Here is a 22,676-nt window from a genome sequence, read left to right as displayed (position 1 = left end):
AAGTAATACAATTCCCACTTGAGTACTATCCAATCACATGAATCACTCACTGATCTGGTACTGAGTGGCCGAGTCAGTGTGTTCAGAGGAACAAGCCGTCGAGTATCAGTCCATCTCAAAATCTCTTCGTCGATTACAGTCCAGGCATTGGCAAAAGTCAAAGTGACAACTCAGCAGCCTTAATGTTTCATGGGCAACACTTGAAATTATAAGTGCCCTGCTCTTTCAGCAGCATAAGTGCTTTCTGAAATAATTTTGTGGGGTCTACAGTGTTGATACAGAAAATTAACGCCTCGGTATGGTTTCGATGCTTGAAGAAGAAGACAACCAACCTGATTGAAGATAAAAGGAAAGACAAGGCGCACAGGACGTACACTCGTCAGAACCCCAAAAGGCACATCCCACTGGTGAGTTTGTTGTTGTGGCATAAAATGGTGACCGTGCGCTGCTTCATTTGGGCTCTAGGCTTGCGATTGTGGTCAGTGAGTGAGGCAGTGAGTGAGACGAAATTTGGAGATTTAAAAAAAATTCTATATCCAGTCACCAATGTTTTCTTGTTTTTAATGCTGTATTTCATGTTAGATAGACTAATATTATTCCGTAAAGGTGATTTTCGTGGCGTAAGATGTCTCTAGGATGATTTTTAAAGGCAGCATTTTAGGCGGTGCACGTCATTTTTGATGTAAACCCTACTTAAATAGTACTACCGTACTGTTTGATATTAAATATTGAATAAAAATAAAACATGCAATATAATACATTTACAAGTCTGTCTTTAGTAATCATCACTGTGTCTGTATAGATAAGAAGAGATATGAGTTAAAAACAAACCTGAAGTCAGCCATACTGTGAGAAAGAGTGTTTTTTTGGAAGTTTGAACATCTCCTCTTTACTATGCCGCATTGTAGATAATTAACTAGAAAGATTCGTGGAGGAAGCTAACAATGGTTGTGATCGTGTACATAGCTAGCTACTTTCAGAAAAAAATATTTTCTGTCTTTCTTGGTCATTTTACTCAGGCTAGGATAATGATCATGATTTTCTCTAGCTCTAATAGGCTTCAAGACTCATCGTGGTATCATTTGTGCTCGCTTGTGATATAGCTAACTTGATCTTCCAGTGGCCCAGTACCTAGCTACACATGAGGCCTATAGCTAACTGATAAATTAGAAAACATGCATGCGTGCACTTGAATTTCGTTTATAGCTATACAGTTAACCCTCGGTTATCTGAACACCAATGTTCTAAGGTAATGGTAAAAGGTGTTCAGATAAGCAAATTGTTTGGATAACTGAAACCCATACATTATGTACAGAGTACTCCCCAAAGTTGGCTCCAAGTGTGGCACTTGGCTGGAATCTGGGTGGCCTGCGGATCAAGTCACGATGGAGTTGGTTTTTTTTTCAGCCCTTCTAGGTATTTGTCCCGTTTCACTTTAGGATATTTAGCTCAAAGATTTTCGCTTAGGCTCCTAGGCTATGGGTAAACACCTCGAACAGGCTCTACCTTCTGTGTACACCCTCCAGTGCCTAACTGGTAAAGTAGATAATAATAACAGCACTGTTTAAATACTCTAATAGAACACATACCTATACTTATAATACTGTAATAGAACAGCCATTTACAAATTTGTATAAATGAGGGTCGGATAACTGAAGGTCTAACTGTACTTTCTTTGATATTATGAAAAATGTAATATATTATATTGCTAGCCGGCTATTTCTGATAAATTACAAAAAAAAAAAATTGAAAATCCATTTTTGAATGTTTTGAAAATTTAACGTTTCAAAAATTTCCCACTATACGGTTGGCTGATTTTGAGGTACAAAAAGAAGTGAAATTCACACAAAACAGCCAAGCTGTGAAAAATAGTGCAGCCTTATAAGCTTGGGTGAAAAAAGTTTTGAAATCAAAGCAAGAAATAGCTGCAATGATGTTGATTTAAATGATGGCTGTAGTATTGCACCCCCTCCTCCTAAGTTGTTGGAAGTTTATTGTTGCCTTAGCTTTGCCTTGGGGTTTATCAACAGTAAACTTCTTCTGACTTCAGAGTCAGGGTGATAAGTGCAATGCATCTCATAGCGATTAAGAGTTCATAATATTTGTAAACTCTTGCTCATAGCCATGGTTTATATATTGTATACACACTTGTTACTTAATTTTTTTGTAACACAAATTATTACTAGTGGATTTCTATAAACATCGCATCAAAGAAATAGAATGGGGCCAAACACATGAGACTCTTTATTTATTTATATAATTGCATGATAAAACAACTGGCCCCGTACTACTTACTACTTAGCAAAGTAACTTTTCCCTTTGTTATTCTTCCCCATTACATAGCCCTACCATACTGAGAACAATACATAAAGCTTTCCTAGAGTTAATCTGTCTACTTCAACTGTTGAAAGCATGGTGCAAAATTACAGATTAAAACCATTAATGTGCTACCTGCAAATCAAAACTTTGTGCTGCTCTGACAAGGTTAAGTCCATGGTATACAGGTGTATGCATGAAATACACTTTGGGGTTCATTTGCAAGCGAGAAAAAGAAAAAGAATTGATTGTCACTACTGGTTGATATGATCTATACAATGTACTTTTTGTTGTTGCTGTAAGTAAATACTTGGTCGTTGTACTAAATATATTGTTGCAGGACATACACATTTCGAGATTTGTGTGCCTATTTCCCATTTCCACCATCTGGAATGCCTGACTTTGATCGGATAATGAATACACTTCACACTTGTCCAATATTTACTATACTGGATTGTTATTGGGAAGGATCGATTTTACAAAACCCTCCAGAGTCTGTTGTGGTTGCACGACCAACATATTGTCCTGAGATGCCTGAGAATTTGACTTGGTCCAATTTTAATTATACACAGTTTGTTGAGTGTATGAGAAATAACCCGAATGAATCAAATTATGATCCATTATTTATCCAGGTACTTTATATTACATTTTAAAGTATAACGTTTAGTACACAAATACAGGGTTTCAATGGATTAAGTGTTGAAGGATATGTTGGAAAAAACTGTTTTTCTCGAGAAGGATGTCCGGTAAGGATGCATTTGTCTTAGCAAAGTACAGTGATATTTGTATTACAGGAAAGTTCAGAATATGTTGAAGCGGATAGTAATTTGTTTCGTAATGTTAGCATCTGCAAAGGTGTAAACAATGGTGCCATCACACCAACAGAGATAGTAGCAGGATATCAGGGAAATGACAATACTATGGATCAGTTACGTGCATTCAGAACCGATATGTTTTTGGGTGGAGCAGATATTGTAAGAAATAATCTCCTGTATAATGGCATTAACATTAGTCACATTGACACATTGGGATTGTTGGAGAGGTGGAAAGAAGTTTATTATGAGGTAGGAAACTGCACTACAGTGGTGTTCTATTGCCTATCTGCTGCTTTTAGTATGTGATAGATTATAATGAAGGAAGAATAGTTCCATTCCAAAACAGGACCTCTCGAGATTTAATGTATGGTTTTACATCGATAACTATTCAAGGTCTCGTTGATGATGTCAGCGTAGTTGTACCAGCACTTCTTATCACTGGTTACGTCCTAATGATTTTGTATTGTGCAGGAGCTTTCTTCAAATGTGATCCCATGCAGTCTCGATGTGGGGTAGGACTGGTGAGTAGTTAAGTTTCTGCTTGGTATATCACTTCACATGTTTGATTTATTGTATAGGTGGGAGTATTTCTTGTTATGTTGGGCACAGGTGCTGCTCTAGGACTTACTGCCTATGCAGGAATAAAATTCTCATTGATAACAACTCAAGTAATGTATATATGTATGTATGTACCACTTTCACACCTCAGATCTAAGGAAAGCCCAGTGACACTGAGTTATTCAAGGGACTGCATAGAATGCACGCCTTAAGCAAAATACTCTAATAGAACAATCATTTCTACTGTTCAAATAACCAAGTGTTCAGATGAGTCAAAGGTCAGATAATTGAGGGAGCATTGTACTTTTCAAAGAAAAGCAATTATAGGTTTCACTGGTTTTAATGGTACCATTTCTAGCTATATAACCCCATTAAGGATGCTAAAAGTAGGCAAAGCCATTTAAGGTAAGTACTTAAGAGAATAGGTTACTGACCTTGAGAATGTCTGAACCATCTTGTCACATGTCTGAAATGTGCTGTGTGGAAAAATGATCCCCACATCATATGCCTAGCAGCTAAACTATGAATGCTAAATGCTGAGAGAACACTTAGCCTAACTACATAACATATTAGAGACTATGCTAATTTAAACCCACAGTGTAAAACTTTTAAGCAGCTCAATATATGGAATCAAAGGGACTAATGCTTTGTAATGCCTCAGTATCAAAGGCCTGTGGTCAAGGCAATATGTGAAACATAACCTGTGCTTTCCTTTGATCTGAGGTATTAAAGTGGTATAGGTAATAGTTATACCACACCACAGCTGCAAAGAATTTTGGAGACCATATATGTGGCTGGATTTTAGAAAATCACCCATATAGGTGCATTGTTGATTCACAGAAAAACATATTTTAATTATCTAAAGCATTGTTAGTGACTGGCCTTGGCAGCTATGCTTATGGATTTTTCATCAAAGATGAAGCAATTCATATTAGATAGTTTTTTTCACCAGTGTTGCTGTATCGCGAGTCTTCAAAAAGGGGCGGAGGGTTGGAGGTGGCAGGGTGGGCAAGAGATAGGATGAGGATGGTAATTGAAGGAATCAGACCACAAAACAGCCTGTCATCATAGGCAGGAAATATACTGAAATCTCACAAAACAGACATACATCATACATTCAGCTCCCTGCTCGTCTGTCCAGGGAATTTGAACCCTCCACAGCATTTCCCTGGTGTTCACAGACCTGTACAGACATCTGGCATGGTTATACAGGCTGCCAGAAAGCAGTCTACCAAAAGCTAACCCGACAAATTGAAGGCAAGTTTGATGTGGAAATTGTTAGCCTGATAGTGCAGCAATTCATACTGGTGTTATCTCAGTTTTGACTCTTGCACCCATAATGGTTGATTTTGCCTAATCCAGTCACGTATCAGCAAATCCTGAGCAGCCGTTGTATAAGTGACATACGTATATCACTTTGAGTGTGCTCACCTATTGGGTGAAAGAACTACTGTTTATTTGTACACTAGTACATAATGATCAATTGTGGTTTTAATGCATAGGCTAACAACCCTCAACATGTCATGCATATGACTTATGCTTCAATACACAACACCAAAAAAGTTATGATTGTGCATGGGAAGGAGTTTTTAAATTTATCATTTTGTATTACATTAAGCCTACTAACTTTGCTATATTGGACAGCATGTAAGTAGCAAATGTGTGTGTATACATAACTTTTAGTCTGCTTAGCTAGTAATGGCTGTAGTTTCAGGAATTGGGCCCAAGCAAAGTGTGCACAGTTCATATCATCATGGAATCGTACATCTTCCAGCTGGTTCTCCACACACCTCTTCTCCAATTGTAGCTTCTCATGTTTATCCTATGCTCCACTTCCTGCAATTTGTCAGCCAGTATATAGTTGTTGTACAGTCCCTATTACATAACAGACACTATATTTGGTAAATTCGGTATTCAAGGAGCTATGGGAGAGTTACTAAATTCTCTGGTAATTTCAAGGAAGGCTTTGAAGTCTGGCTTGCTGACCATTTATGGTAAAGGCTACAGGAGGTTGCAGATAATTAGGGAGGAAAAGTAATTGATTCCTTTCAGGGGCTGCAAAGCACATGTGGAAATGAACTTTAAGTAGGGACAAAGCGCAAACATTGTAAAAACCCGTAAGAGCCACCATGGTGTGCATATGGACTCCAGAACAGCATACCTCGAGATAGTACAACTTCATATTGGTGCAGGAACTGTTTGAGGCAATGAGGGACTTCGAAAGAATGGCCCCAGAACAATTGCCTAACGAAAACTTGGAATAATAAGGTTCTGCAGAAGGAAGTGGGGGAAAGTAAGCATTGGTACTTACACTAGATGAATAAAAAATTGGAAATTTTAAAATGGGAATAGGGATCGCTGAAAAAAGCCACAAAACAAGAAGGGATCGCTGGGGTGGTAATGTAAACCACAGATCCCTATTTTGACTCTCTGTCATAAATCTTTAGTTATATGCTCTGTCATTTTGAAGTGAGTCAAAATAGGGATTTGTTGTTTACATACCACCCCAGCGATCCCTTCTTGTTTTGTGGCTTTTTTCAGCGATCCCTATTCCCATTTTAAAATTTCCAATTTTTTATTCATCTAGTTTGTGTACTTTTTATTAATCCAGTAATGGATTATGAGATTTCTTTTATTGATAATAAAGACCATTGTGAATAGTGTAATTTTGCATTCTGCATAGTAACGCCGTCAACATTTCAGTACACACATGAAACTGATCAAATTGCAATGTGCATACAGACTGAGAGTCTCCTAATATGAGATATAATTTACATTACTGGTGCCTTTAATAGCTGTCAAATTCAGTGCAAGGATTGTTGTTATACACTTGACTGCATTATACATCAGGGTGAACCCCCTTCAGACTGGAAGAGGGCATATGTAACACCAGCATACAAGAAAGTCCCGCGTACTAATCCATCAAACTATAGACCTATATCATTGACTAGTATTTGCTGCAAGTTGTTGGGACATATCTTCTCCTCAGCAATATCTTCTCACGCTATTGACTACAATATCACATGTACAAATTAACATGGATATCTTTGATTGATAATGAAGACTGTGGTGAATAGTGTAATTTTGCATTCTGCATAGTAATACTGTCAACGTTTCAGTACACACATGAAACTGATCAAATTGCAATGTGCATATAGACTGAGAGTCTCCCAATATGAGCTACAATTTACATTACTGGTGCCTTTAATAGCTGTCAAATTCAGTGCAAGGATTGTTGTTATACACTTGACTGCATTATTAGAGTATTTACATGACTGCTCTATTAGAGTATTTAATCTGGATAACTCGCCCACGTACAATAATCACAGAGCGAAAAAACCACCTTGCAACAAAGTCATCAGCCCAGATTAAGCTTCCTGGCGTATACTGAGTTTAATAAAGACAGATTCTATTAGCCACAAGCAGCGCACTTTGAGCGTGACCTTGTATGGATTCTCGAGCATAATGGCATTTTGGCAAGAAGAAATGGCCCGGTTTGGGCTGTTTCCATCCGAAAACGAAATCAAAAATAGGTCATGGACATACACAATGATCCATTCATCAAGCCTTGCTACTTTTTATCCCAGGATTCTCCTTGTAAACTTCGCTATGCCTTTGAAAGAATAATAATATTATGAATAATAAGAATAATAATATGAACAAACGGGCATATTTCAGTTTTGTCTGAAATATACATACTGTTTAATTTTCACTTGATACTTACTAGTGGACCTATGCTCACTGCAAAGAACCACCAGAGGGTTGTTTTGAGTTGAAGGATGCTTTTCAAGGTGGTTTTTAGGTGTGCGTTCTATTAGGATTTTTGCAAAAAACATGGGCGATCCCTATTATTAACCCACTATCATGGTTCATGATATGATGGGAGCTCATACCAGCAAGTCCTCACTGAGTACATTATCAAACAGTACAGTAGCACTGTTTAGTAGGGTTCTTACCTAAATGAGTGACACCCACCAAAATGCTGCTGTTTAAAACCATCATAGAAATATTAACAACACAATGAAAATCACCTTTACAGAATATAGTCTTGGTGTATCTAATATAAAATTCAGCAATACAAACAAGAAAACACTTACAGAAGGCCAAATAATGCATTCTTAAAAAAAAAAACCCATTGAAACCTGATTTTTGGTCTGGCTGCCTAACTGTGATTGTGTTGTGAAAACCCAACACAATCTCGCAAGCCTAAATTTACAGTATAAAGCATTGAATACAATGGGTGAAATACTTGCATATTATTGAAAAAATTCCGTAAATTTTTTGAATGCCTCTTTCTTATTGAAGGAAGAGACTAACAATAAAATCCTGGATATCATCTTATTCGCCTGCTCAAGAGGAGTTGGAAAATCTTTGTTTCATTGCAGTAGACCCAAGGATATGGGAGTTATGAGCATTTGTTTACGTCATGTCGAAGTGATCATACGCGATTGATTTTTCTTCAAGAATTTTGCCTTTGTATGCAGTGAAGAAGGGCGTGTAAAGAAAAAAAATTACACTGTAATTGATTCCCCTGTTCATGGCAAACATGATGGTGAAAATTGTAGCTCCGTACCTCAATTTGTTGGTAAGTTACAACTGTGTTTGTAGGCACCTGTAATTTATTTTCCCTATACTTGCTGTACAAATCGATTTTTCTGTTCTTACTACTTTGTAGGGCTGTAACTCCTAAAGTTATTGACATGTGAAGCTGAAACTTTGCCAGAGGGTATACTTGGCTAGGGACCCGCCGATTATGCTCATAATTTTACCTATTATGCTATGCTGCACTGCTCAAAAATTTACCTATTATGCTTAAATTTATGCTCAATACTTACCCATTATGCTCAAATTATGCCCAATTATTTATGCCTCAGTTCACATGTTCTGCTAATAATTTCCAATTTATGGATAAATAATAAGTGGCTGCAGCACAAACTTACTTGCCAAAATGCATATCACAGAAAAGATCGATATACTCTAATAGAACAGTCACTATGATTTTTCTATTAGAGCTACTGACTGTTCTATTAGAGTATATCGATCTTTCTGTGATAGTTATTTTGATAAGCAAGAATTCATACTATTACACAAATATTCTACCTATTATGCTAGCATTATGCTCAATGCTTTCAGACACCTATTATGCTCATAATTATGCCAGCATAATCGGCGGGTCCCTATACTTGGCTAAGTAGATTCTAAATATTTAATAAACAGGAATTTGAAAATTGCATGATTGTGTCGGGTTTTTGCAGATCTGGTCACATTATAACATGCCAATGTAGGGATTTCCCACTGAGCTATGCTGTAATACCATCATTCATCTCTTGTTTTGCTACTTTTTATTGGATCCCTACTTCATTAATAATTTTAAAATATACTAGTATAATAAGCAATGTAGCCGTCTTATTAGTTTGGTTTACTATGTTACACAGCTCTACACATGAAGAACACAAGATTTATTTTGAATCTATACTTATATTTCCAGAAACTATTGTCAAAACATATTGATGAATTCCACATTATATAGTTATACAACAGGCATGAGTGCTCTGCCTGATATAAACACACGAACCTAAGGGCCGTCAGGCCCGAAGGCAAGTGTGTTTATACAGGCAGAGCACGAGTGCACATTGCATAACTGTTATGTACCACTCACCTAATAGGTGGGGAGAGTTTCATAAGACAGCTGTAACACTTATAAAGGTCAGGTTTCTAACATCGATTGTGGGTAACCAAGCCGAACATTGCGATGACGTTCCCTCTACAGTACTGCAGCCACCTGAGATATTGAAAGCTAGTACGCTATGGGTTATATCACTAACTTGCATTCGCTGTTCGACTCTCATCATGTAGTGCTCAGCATGCTAGCGTGATCACTCAATCACCATATAGACTAAGCGCCAGACTAATCGCCATAGTGATTCTCTCGAGCGAAAAAAAAAGCAGCTAATAGACGGTTTAAGTAAACAAAACCTAACTACTAAACGATACTAGTCTAATTCTTACTATTCACACTGGCTAAACTCGAATCTGGTGGCATGACTAAAACTGGTTACCACAATTGAACATAAAGGTGAGTGTTATTTAGAATATAATAGTTTTATTGAGTCATTGTCGAGTGGACTACAGTTTAATCTGGCACCAGGCTAGTAAGGTGTATAAGTATGTTTATATATATGTAGACTAGAGTTGTGGACACCACGTTGGCTTTTTTGATCGCCATTGGCTGCTTGGTAAACATTATACGTATTGATGACGTTATGGCCCACAATTGACCTTTACATGTCAGGCTATAAAAGAATTTGAGTGAGCTATGAGGTGTCTTTCCACCTATTAGGTGAGGTGTCGTAGTGGTCTTGGTTGCTGGCACTTGTGCATTGCTGCACAAAACCGCAGTCAGTGCAATATATGTATATTGTACTGCAGTTAGGCATGAGCTATTATGCTCCAAAAATTGAGCATTATGCTTTTGACCAGTGCTCAAAAATTCACCTATTATGCTTTTGAGAATTGCCCATTATTCCCAAAATTATGCCACCATAATTGGCTAATAATGCCAGAATATTGCTGTATCACAACATTTTCAATAACGTTTAAGCTTCAAATAGTCCTCAATTCTTTAGCTGGTTGTTGTATTAGAGTATTTCATTTCAATGTGACTGCTTTATTAGAGTAAATAATATCTAATCCAAAACAGCCAAGCCGTAAAAAAAAGTGTGCGGCCCTCAGAAAGGCTATGGTGAAAAAAGATGTGAAATCCAAGGTGGCGGCCAAGAAATGGCTGTGATGGTAGGTTAATGGTAAAAATTTTAATAACGACAATTCAGGTGAATTTTTGTGCCGCTTCACAAAATTTACCTAAATTTTCATTATTAAAATTTTTACCATTAACCTACCATCACAGCCATGTCTTGGCCGCCACCTTGGATTTCACATCTTTTTTCACCATAGCCTTTCTGAGGGCCGCACACTTTTTTTACGGCTTGGCTGTTTTGGATTAGATTTCATTTCTTTTTGTATTTGTATACCCCAAAGCCGGCCTATGGCCAGCTTTGGGACTTTTTTAACCTATGTTTTTTTCTTTACTACAGGAAGAAGAAAAGATGAAGTAGATGTACTTTAAATATTTTATCAGTAAATGTATAAATTATATATACTGTATAATACATATGTAACCGGATTTGCGAAAAGGGGTCTTCCACACACATCCAATTTGCCAACTTTGACAATTGATAACTTCAGATTGGAAAGAGCTATTGCCTTGAAGTTTGGGCAGTGGTGAGCACCACTATAGCTGAATACATGGTGAAATTTTAAGGTTAATATGTTACTTGAACACTGAGTTATGGTCTCCAACGTTTACGGAATTGGATGTGTGTGGAAGGCCCCTTTTCGCAAATCCGGTCACATAATATTATATTGATTACAGAAATCTCCATGGTGGTTTCTTTGTAACTGAACACTCTACAAGGTGACTTCTTCTAATTGCTCTCTCTACTGGGTGAATTGTTTGTAGCTGAACGATCTACAAGGTAACTTCTTCTAGCTGATCTCTCTACAGGGTGATGTGTTTGTAGCTGAATTCTGTATAGGTGATTTGTTTGCAGCTGAGCTCTTTACAGAATGGTTTCTTTGTAGCTGAACTCTCTAAAAGGTAACTTCTTCTAACTGATCTTTCTACAGGGCAATTTGTTTCTGGCAGAATTTTCTACAGGGTGATTTCTTTGCAGCTGAACTCTCTACATGGTGGTTTCTTTGTAGCTGAACTCTCTACAAGGTAATTTCTTCTAGCTGATCTCTCTACAAGGAGATTTGTTTGTAGCTGAACTATCTACAAGGTAACTTCTTATAGCTGATCTCTCTACAGGGTGATTTGTTCGTAGTTGAATTCTGTACAGGTGATTTGTTTGCAGCTGAGCTCTTTACAAAATGGTTTCTTTGTAGCTGAACTTTCTCCAAGGTAACTTCTTCTAACTGATCTTTCTACAGGGTGATTTGTTTGTAGCTGAACTATCTACAAGGTAATTTCTTCTAGCTGATCTCTCTACAGGGTGATTTGTTTGTAGCTGAATTCTGTACAAGTGATTTGTTTGCAGCTGAGCTCTTTACAGAATGGTTTCTTTGTAGCTGAACTCTCTACAGGGTGATTTGTTTGTAGCTGAAATCCTTACAAGGTAACTTCTTCTAGCTGATCTTTCTACAGGGCGATTTGTTTGTAGCTAAGTTCTCTACAGGGTGTTTGTTTGCAGCTGAATTCTCTACATGTTGGTTTCTTTATAGCTGAACTCTCTACAAGGTGACTTCTTCTAGCTGATCTCTCTACTGGGTGATTTGTTTGTAGCTGAACTCTCTACAGGTGATTTGTTTGTAGCTGAACTCTCTACAAGGCGATACTTCTAGGTGATCTCTCTACAGGATTCCTTGTTTCTAACTGAACTCTCAACAGGGTGATCTGTTCATAGCTGAACTTTCTACTGGGTGATTTGTTTGCAGCTGAACTCTCTAAATGGTGGTTTCTTTGTAGCTGAACTCTCTACAATGTGACTTCTTCTAGCTGAACTCTCTACAAGGTGACTTGTTTCTAGCTGATCTCTCTACAGGGTGACTTGTTTCTAGCTGAACTCTCTACAGGTGATTTGTTTGTAGCTGAACTCTCTACATGGTGGTTTCGTTGTAGCTGAACTCTCTACAATGTGACTTCTTCTAGCTGAACTCTCTACAGGGCGACTTGTTTCTAGCTGATCTTTCTACAAGGTGATTGAGTTTTTTGCAGCTGAACTCTTTACATGGTGGTTTCTTTGTAGCTGAACTCTCTACAAGGTGATTTCTTCTATAGCTGATCTTTCTACAGGGTGATTTGTTTGTAGTTGAACTCTCTACGTGATAGTTTCTTTGTAGCTGAACCCTCTACAAGGTGATTTCTTCTATAGTTGATCTTTCTACAGGGTGATTTGTTTGTACCTGAACTATCTACATGATGGTTTCTTTGTAGCTGAACTCTCTACAAGGTAACTTTTTCTAGCTGATCTCTCTACAGGACAATTTGTTTGTACCTGAACTCTCACATGATTGTTTCTTTGAAGCTGAACTCTCTACAAGGTGATTTCTTCTAGCTGATCTTTCTACAGGGTGATTTGTTTGTAGCAGAACTCTCTACAAGGAAACTTCTTCTAGCTGATCTCTCTACAGGGAGATTTGTTTGTAGCTGAACTCTCTATACATGATTTGTTTGCGGCTGAAATCTCTACATGATGGTTTCTTTGTAGCTGAACTCTCTACAAGGTAACTTCTTCTAGCTGATCTCTTTACAGGGTGAATTGTTTGTAGCTGAACGATCTACAAGGTAACTTCTTCTAACTGATCTCTCTACAGGGTGATTTGTCTGTAGCTGAACTCTCTACAAGGAAACCTCTTTTAACTGAGCTCTGTACAGGGTGAATTGTTTGTAGCTGAACTATCTACAAGGTAACTTCTTCTAGCTGATCTCTCTACAGGATGATTTGTTTCTAGCTGAACTATCTACAAGGTAGCTTCTTCTGGCTGATCTCTCTACAGGGTGATTTGTTTGTAGCTGAATTTTATATAGGTGATTTGTTTGCAGCTGAGCTCTTTACAGAATGGTTTCTTTGTAGCTGAACTCTCTACAAGGTAACTTCTTCTAGCTGATGTATCTACAGGGTCACTAGTTTGTAGCTGAATTCTCTACATGGTGGTTTCTTTGTAACTGAACTATATATAAGGTGACATCTTCTAGCTGATCTTTCAACAGGGTGATTTGTTTGTAACTGAACTCTCTACAAGAAAACTTCTTCTAACTGATGTCTGAACAGGGTGAATTGTTTGTAGCTGAACTCTCTACAGGGTGATTTGTTTGTAGCTGATCTCTATACAGGTTACTTGTTTCTAGCTGATCTCTTGAATTCTGTTCAGGGTGACTGCTCTATTAGGATGACTGCTCTATTAGAGTATCTTGATCTCGCACTTGCTACACCAAGTTGGATTTCGTGTTATAACTCCGTGGCTTTAAGTCTGATTCTTCTACACCATTGAAGAGCCTTTCTAAGATGATAACTCCATCTGTACAGCGATTTTCAAAGCATTACCCCAAGTGGTTTATCTGGTAGGCGTGGCAAGCATAATAATAATAATAATAATAATAATAAAGAGAGAATAAACGTCTTAATGATTAAGACAAAATATACATTACAAGCATACAGGGGCCTAGACACAGGGGTACCATGTGCTGATGGATCAGTACAGGAGCCCTGGCAAGACTTACATTAACTAAAGGTAAATTAAATTACAATACACAAAAAAAAACAAAAAAAAACTATATCTACATATATGTAATACTTAAAGTTTACCTAAGGTGGTCTAAAAGATCCCAGCCCGGGGAGGCTCTAGAATTAAAAATTCTGTAAGAACAGGACACAGCAATGCGAGCTGCCTGCTCAAACAAGGATCTTATGGTTTTCTTTGGCACTTCACAAGCAGTAGCCATTTGAGCAATTGTTTCTGGCAAAAAGTGGCCTAAACAACCAATTTCAATTGGAACAAGATTGACAGTTAACCCAGAAAGCTGGAGGTCATATTGCAAGGAGCTATGTCGATCTTCTTTGCTAATCTCGATTGCGTAATTGTTACACACTGTTGATTTTTTCGCTGTATCTTCCTGGTTTTTAGCTCGATTTCTTTCAAACCACAAAAGGTTTGAGGTTCAATAGTTAACCTATTCACCCTCCGATTTTCAGCTTCTTCCCATACGCGGTTTACCCTGTAGGCGTGACAACATATTGGTGTTATTTTTCGTGCATAATCGCTCATAACTCTTTGCCTGTTTATGGTATTCCAGCCAACGTTGGTACCGAGATGCGCCTTTATACCCCCTTTCTGTGTGCCAAATTTCAAGGCAATCGGATATGGCATTCGCATTTTATAGCAGTTTTTGTAAGTGTGCGAAAAGAGGAAGAAAAATAAGAAGAAAAAAAAACGAAGAAACTAAGCCAATTTTTGAAGTCGCATATCTCAGGAATGCCTGAAGCGATTTCGCTCAAATTTGGAATGTGGAGTACTGAAGTTGGAGGGAATGTACACAGCAAAATTTGTTTTGTTTCATCAAGGCAGCACAGAGCTACGGAGGTGCGAAAATTGCGTTTTCTTTCTTCCTGTCAATATACTCACGGGGTTGCGCGCCGGCTTCTTGGGCCGCACGACACACTACCGTGTGTCTTGATTCAGTGACTGTTCTATTAGAGTTTCTGACTGCTCTATTAGAGTATCTCGATCTTTTTTAACGGATCTGTGCAATCTGCTACTGTTAAAGCTTTATAATCACCTCAAAATGCTAGCATAATTCCTGATTCCCACACATACCTGAAATTATGCCAGCATAATTGCTGCATCCCTAACTGCGGTTGGTGCATTATAACTTATAATGCACTCGTTGCGGTCTGCAAAACTGCAACCAGTGCGTTATGAGTTATAATGCACTCGCTGCAGTCAGCAAGAGTGCCATATACAAATTATTGCACTGGCGGGGCCTTTGAACTGCCCATGCAGAGTGGTACATAAAGTTCTATATACCTCTGTTTTAACATTATGTTTGTAATATATTATCTACGTATATGTTCCCTAACAGATTTATCCATTTTTGGTGTTGGGACTTGGTGTTGATGATATGTTTGTCATTGTTGGTACATTCCTCGAGATTGAACAAGCAAAAGGCAGAAACGCCCCAATCAAAGATTTGATCAAGGACACAATGATTGCTGTGGGACCCAGTATTACACTGACATCTGTCACTAACTTTGCTGGATTTCTGATGTGTTATATTATTCCTTACGATTTATTTAGAAATTTTGTAGTAGAGGTAAAGAAAAAGTATGCACAATACCTCTATTAATTTTATTTTACAGGTTGCTATTGCTATTGTCCTAAACTACATAGGACTTGCCATTGGCATGCCTTGTTATCTTATAATAGATCACTACAGGTCCCATGGTAAACTGATGGATGTGTTGTGTTGTGTTCCTGTGTGGTGGCGCAAAGAAAAAGATGATGCTGATAAAGAAGTTGATGAGAAAAAGGAAGAACCTGGTAAATCTGGTCATGTCTCTTCATGGATATCTCAAGCTACCGAAGAGTATAACTCTGTCTTGACCTGGTTTGTTGTTAAGTACTATTCCCCATTTCTTCAGAACTACATTGTGAAAGCTGTGGCCACAACTGGATTTTGTATTCTTCTAGCAGTTGGAATTTGGGGCTGCACAACAGTTACCTATGATATTAGCTCTATAGACTTTAGTAAAGATGGTTCTGTCTACCTTGAATATGCTGAGATAGATGATAAATATTTTCGAACTTTTCCATTTTCCCTTGTCACCAAACAAATCAATTATCCTGGATTGCAGCCACAATTGTTGGAAATGGAAAGTAGAGTCCTTAACCTTAGCAATGTCCTGGCTCCTACAAATAACAATCGTTTGTGGTTAAGAGTGATGATTGAGTTTTTTCAGACTCTGAATGATGCAGTATGTCAGATAAATGACCCTGGTGTCCAAGGTCTTGTGACTGGAATTATTTCTGCTATTGATCCAATGTATTTTGAAAGTGAAACATCTTGTGTTCCTGTTGCTCCTCCACCTCTTCAGTTTAGCCAAGAATGTTTATGTAAGTATAACTTATTAACTGTTGAAGAGTTTAGAGGGAGAGAGTTTACAGTTATTCCACGTGATAAATTTTATTATTACCTTACAATTTGGGTAAGTTGTGCAGGTGTGTGTTGTGTGTGCGTGTGTATGTGTTGTAATAGTTGTAACACAGACATCAGGGCTTTGCCTGATATGTATGCCTGACTGCTCGAGGGTCAGGCCCAAGGGTGAAGGGCCGTGTTACAGCTAATGTGTAACACTTCCCATCTGTATCAGGCTGATAGCCTGCACAGGGCAATCAATCACTCAAGCCAATACAAGTGCAACCACTGGATATATTATATATGCATGCCTACAAATTTCAATTATGGGTCAACATCTAGTAAATTCTGGTTCTGTTCAGTTACGATGAATGGAGAAATTCTAGTGATATCTCAAAAAATTTCAGTTACGCGAGTTTAATGTGCTGCTGAATCATTTATGAAATAATTACAGAGTTTGCTAAAGACCTAGATAGGTAAGCTTGCTTGTAGAGTGGTTCTTCATGCAGAGTGGTAGTGATGGGGATGTGGTCCATATTTGGAAATGTGCAGAAACAATTGGTGAATAAGCTATAGCATTAGTTCTCACTTTAGCCCAATGTTTTTCAACTCATAGGATAGCAAGATGCTCACCATCTGAATGGTTTTCATGGCAAAATCCAAGTTGTGCATACTAATCACGTGAGTGTTAATTGATCCCCACAATCAATTTCGGCCTTGATGTCTTTATAATTGCTGCCCAGATGTATATAGACCAGGCTACATTTCGTATGTAGCCCAGATCTGAGGTGTGAAAGTGTTACATGTGATATATAAAGCATGGCTACAAGCAAGAGTTCATAATATATATATTATGTACTCTTGCTACAAGGTATTAGCCTGCACTGGCTTGGGTGATTGATTACACTTGCACCCTCTGCAGTAAAGCATTATGAATAACGTTCTAACGGCATGGTATTAAAATCACTATCAATCATCAGATACTGATGTATAAAAGGAACAGGGTGAGTGCTTTGTAGTTCTGTCACCTTTCACTGTGTTAGGTTTTGCTGATATACACATCCTTAACCCTTGGGCCTGCAGCCCTTGTGCTTCAGGTGTATATATCAGTAAAATCCCTCACAGTCATGGTATAACTATTACATGTCTTTTCATTAGGCCACACTGGATCAAATCAATTTACAATTGCTTCAATCTTTCTTAAGTCCTGCACCACTAAATTTTAATCCACAAGATATACTAACTTTACAACAATCTGAACCGCTGTTGTATGTACAAACAAACCTGTATGTGGATGGTGTACGAACATCTGATATTGCAGTGAGGCACATTGAAGATATTGAAGGCATTCTTGAGGATCTTGGAATTGATGGTTATAACATAGGAGAGGCCATTGGTAACTACTCACAGTTTCTTTCCTTGAGTGATGATATAATACTAGCAGCTGCCATTATTGCTATTTGTTGTTTTGTTGTGACAACAATATTCCTAATGGATATACACAGTGGAGTAATTATGGGAGGAATTTTAGTAGTCGATGGTGTCATGGTATATGGCTTTATAGGGCATTTCAATATTGATGTTAACTTTTTCGCAGCAACAGTGTTCCTTGCCGGTATTGCTCTTGGTGTAGAATTTACTGCACCATTAGCATTATATTTCCTTAAAGCTACTGCAGAAGCTGACAAAACTGTGTCTAAATCATGGTGGTTAACCAAACACAATGAAAGAATGCACAAGGCACTGGAACATCGTTTTACAGCCATCTTTAATGGATCAGTAACCACCTTCGTTGGAGTTGCAATACTATTCTTTGCACCTGTCAGGTTCCTTCGAGTATATTTCTTTGGAGTATTGATGATTGTTGTGGTAGTTGGAGTGCTTAATGGTCTCCTGTTTCTACCAGTGTTGCTGTCTCTTATTGGACCTTTTCCTCAAGTAAGTGTCTCAAAGCACTGGCGGATCAAGGTGGGTTTCTGAAGTTTCAACAGAAACCCCTTTAAAATTTAGTCCAGTGGTAATTTTACTATTACAGTGAAACCTCATTAATAAGGCCATATAAGGCCACCTCACTAATAAGGCCACTAATTGTGGCCACCTTTGGGACCCACAATTAGTGGCCTTATTAGTGAGGTGGCCTTATATCACTGAAAATCCCATTAATGTGGCCATAAATCAAAGTGGTTTTGCTGTAACAGCAATTTACAATTGGCATACATAATTAAGTTTCATCACAGTGAAAGGTACCAATTATTAAGCATTACTTGAGGCATAATGGCTGGTATAAGCATGAACTATATTATAGGCACAACTATTGGGAACTAAATTAGGTACTTAGGAGCAACTATTTGTAGTGATACCTGCTCAGCTAGCCTCTTTATTGAGGGGATATTGTGTTAGTTTTACCAGTTTGGTCCTGTGGTATGTGGCCACTGGCCTTATTAATGAGGTGGGCCCTATTAACAAAAATTAAATCAATGGAATAGTATGGAAGGACTTTCTGGACCTGGACACTATAACAAAGTGGCCTTATTAATGAGCTGGCCACTAAGTGAGATTTCACTGTACTGTGTTGACAATTTATCATAGCAAAAAGCTGTATGCCACTGTATTTCAGTAACATATGCATGTGTGCATTTAATTACATCCATTATAGATCTTAAATCCTCACCAACACTTTACTTTTTTACTTATCTTTAAAAATTTCCTTGGTATCAGCAGAAGCTAGTGTGTAGCCTATATTAACCTATAGGCTACTTTTAGTTAACAGATTGCAATCGCAGTAAATCTGGTCCAATACTTTAAACCAACCAGACTTTTGGTGATGCCAGGGCCTAGCTACTTAATTCAACATCAGTACTTACTAAAATTTCAATTTTTTTCTGGAGATTTGTCCTCCAGACACTTATTATTTTATTTCTTATCTACAATACATTCTATACTAATTTTCAGAAATCCCCTTTTAAAAGTCCTAGATCCGCCATTGCAAAGTTATTAGAAATGTTATACCATATGTTCAATATTTTTGTGATATAAAATTTTCATGGTAACGCAAATAATTGATTATCTTCAATTTCATCAAAACTATCATAACTTTGTAAGTGAACAACCTATGAAGGAGATGACTAAAACGCAGAACAGACTGGGAAAATGGACTTGCGAATGGACTGGTACTCCAAACGATGTCTATTTATCACAGTTACCCACTCCAAAACAATATCAGATGTTGCAGTGACTAAATAAACCTCTGAACATCTCAATGCTTGCTTCAGCCAATATTAAGCACTGCACTTAAAACTGCTCTTGAACTTCATCCTTTTTGTGCTGAATAAAGATACATTCTTTGTGGCGTGACAGTATAATGCTGTAAACAAGCAGATACAAGCTTCAAGACTTGTTGAAGAGACACTGTTACTAATAGATTTGTGTTCAGATTAATTTCTGCAATTAGCTTTGCGGCTGCTTCTCAGTGTAACAGGTGACTAGAGGTGATGGGCAGGCTTCAAAGTCACACCACGTTGTACTTCATCTTACTTCATCAGCTGGTGAGGCTGACTGCAGCAATAAATTCACGCTACATTAATTATAATTCAACCATATTTACAGTACTGATGGTGACAATTTCACCTATGACTGCTATCACTAAACCCTAGTTTTAAGTGCAGGGCTTCTTGTTGTTGGCTCGAACATGTTTTAAAATCAAATTCAAAAGCTTGTGTAAGATCTTTGCTGTATGTACCATTTAGAGAAGGATTTTATGGAATGTGTGAAGTTACACCATATATGGTAAGCATAGCCACAAAGCATGGTATATCACTTATATACCACAGTTTGCTGTGATATATCAGTTATATACCACAGCGCAGCACTTTTGATCTCCACCACAAGTGTAGTATATTTTATAATAGTTGTTTACATAAGTTCTAGATGAAATTTTCTAATAGGGAATGGGATTACTGAAAAAAGCCATGCACAAAAAAGAAGACATTGTTGGGGTTGTGTAGCCAGCACATTGAGTGCTTAAGAGAATATTGCATACAGCAGCTACTTCTTATAAACCAGTGATATAACAGCACTATGCAATTACATTACACCTTAACCTCTGTAACTACATGGATTTGCAACTGAATGCTTATTAGATTACTTGACTTCTCTATTGTTATGAACTGTACATGTTTGGAAGCAGGTACTGAGAGGCGTAGCTACTTTACACTCTTGTTGCTACACAGTTACTAATTGGAACTGCATTCTCTCTGCACAGTTATCTGCCTGCACAAAATGTCTGGCATTTTGTTACTTTTATGTCAGCACAATCTGTTAGTTAAACTCACAGTCAGCTGAAAACACTGACAGTACCTGGCTTTTTGGGTATCTGTGACTGCTCTATTAGAGTGTTTCTGTTTGCTGCAATAATTCTTTTAGGCTTTACTATAGCCTAGAATAACAGATAACATAACTGCAAATTTGACCAAACCATACAACTTTAAATGAATTATGCATGCACAGCTAATCTATGATCACATCATATTCACTAAAAGCATTTATGTATGCTTGCAGGTAGATATGAATGCATGTTCACATGAACACATGTGCACACACATGTTCACATACACACACATGTGCACACGCATGTTCACATACACACACATGAATGCTTTCACAGGATTTCCCATATATGCTGCATAGCCAAGTGGCCAAAGCATTGGCATGGTAATCAAAAGGTTCTAGGATTGATGCCTGGCTATGCCAAATTGGTGTTGTTGTTTCCTTGAGCAAGAAACTTTATTCACATAGCTACAATCTACCCAGAATGGAGACCTGGTGGCCTGGTATCAACTGGGGAAGCAGCCCACCCAGCTGTAACATCGATGGGTATCTGGTGTATATTGGGGAAATGTTAGCTGGAGTGTTCTCATGCGCAAGCTGGATGCCACTACTTAAGCCGGGAAGACCGTGAAGAGTAACACAACAATCATTATCAAAGTTTAACAACACAACAATTACAATGTAGAAGTACAAGCCAAAAGGAATCAAAATTACAATGAACAATAGAACAAAAGATGTGGCCATTAAAATTCCTATACAAAACCACAGTAGCTAAGAATCAAGGTGTGAATAACTAATACAACAATGAATAGTTTAAAGCTAATATGTACATCTGTATGCATACAGTTCAATAGGAAGAACTACCCTTGTCTCACTTAGTGGTGTTGGGGTTATTCATTCCACGACCTCTCTCCATGAGACCTCCTGTAGGTTACTAGTCCTGCCCCAGGAAGATTTCTCTGCACAAGACTCAAGTGCCTGAGTGGTGCACAGGCATCCTGGTGCTGGGTGCATGGCTGCTGGAGGCTTTGCTTTTTGAATATTCTGGCAATGACAATTAAAATGTTTTAAAATGAGTATCCATCAAATTTTCACCAATTTTTCATTTATATAATTAGCAAACCCCATGCTTTTGTGTCAACTGACTGTGTGTGACAAGCATAGTGAAAGACTTGCTAAACCCTAAACCTAAATTCTTTCACTATGCACTATTTGATCATGTCTTCTGCTGTAGGAACTTGTAGATAGATCAAGGAAGAAGGGTTGGGTTATATGTATTCCTAGTTTAACTAGTACAGGTATATACGCATGTTGCAGATCTTTCTTATTGTATTGTACAAGATACTTGTAGCTTTCCATGTGGTTGGATATCTTAATTGATCATTTTTTTTCCAGGTATCACCTATTGATACACGCCCACCAATGGTTGCGCAAAACCCCATTACTGAGGAAGAACTAAAAGATGAAGAACTGAAAGATAAGGAAGCTTCTACTGCTTTCACATATTGAAGTCTTGATTCTGTGAAACAACAGTAGTATACACGTACACATACATATAGCTACTAGTTGCTAAAAGAACTCTTAATGTTTGAACTTATTTTAGGTCAGCATTATAGCTTGTTCACATGCATACACTAGTTTGATTGTCAAGGAACTGTGTAGCTGAGTAGTTATAGATGCACATTAAGCATACATATTAATTGGTAGTTTGAGATCTAATTGAGTATATACGTATAATGCATGCAGCTTCTATATACATGGAGGGAGTGCACTTTATCTGCAAAGCAAAGCACTATTGGGCAGAAACCATGTCATGTCAACTCTAGAATTGCCATTGATCAATAACAATTGGTGGTTAACTTTCAGTATTTTTTTAAGTTGTGATATACCGTATAGTTCCAAATTTTCGTGATTTTCGTGAATTTGCATGTGATCACGAAAATATTATTCACGAAATTTTAATTTTT

The 22,676-nt window shown here is 37.7% G+C and overlaps 1 protein-coding gene across 1 annotated transcript in view; it reads left to right on the top strand.

Annotated features, from left to right (window-relative positions):
- The window catches only part of LOC136260640 (protein patched homolog 1-like), a 35,479-nt gene extending 13,051 nt beyond the window's left edge, over positions 1-22,428 (top strand). The window contains exons 2-10 of the mRNA XM_066054456.1: positions 2,657-2,948; positions 2,997-3,062; positions 3,111-3,380; positions 3,431-3,652; positions 3,710-3,799; positions 15,331-15,561; positions 15,608-16,453; positions 17,542-18,321; positions 22,105-22,428. Of these exons, the coding sequence (XP_065910528.1) occupies positions 2,657-2,948; positions 2,997-3,062; positions 3,111-3,380; positions 3,431-3,652; positions 3,710-3,799; positions 15,331-15,561; positions 15,608-16,453; positions 17,542-18,321; positions 22,105-22,218 (2,911 nt within the window). The 3' untranslated portion in view covers positions 22,219-22,428. The remainder of the gene's footprint in view (positions 1-2,656; positions 2,949-2,996; positions 3,063-3,110; positions 3,381-3,430; positions 3,653-3,709; positions 3,800-15,330; positions 15,562-15,607; positions 16,454-17,541; positions 18,322-22,104) is intronic.
- Positions 22,429-22,676: the final 248 nt, after the last annotated feature.

Source organism: Dysidea avara, chromosome 7, assembly GCF_963678975.1.
Source record: "Dysidea avara chromosome 7, odDysAvar1.4, whole genome shotgun sequence".
Lineage (NCBI taxonomy): Eukaryota > Metazoa > Porifera > Demospongiae > Dictyoceratida > Dysideidae > Dysidea > Dysidea avara.
Note: the sequence above shows the minus strand (reverse complement) of the source record. Positions and strands in the feature narration are given on the sequence as shown.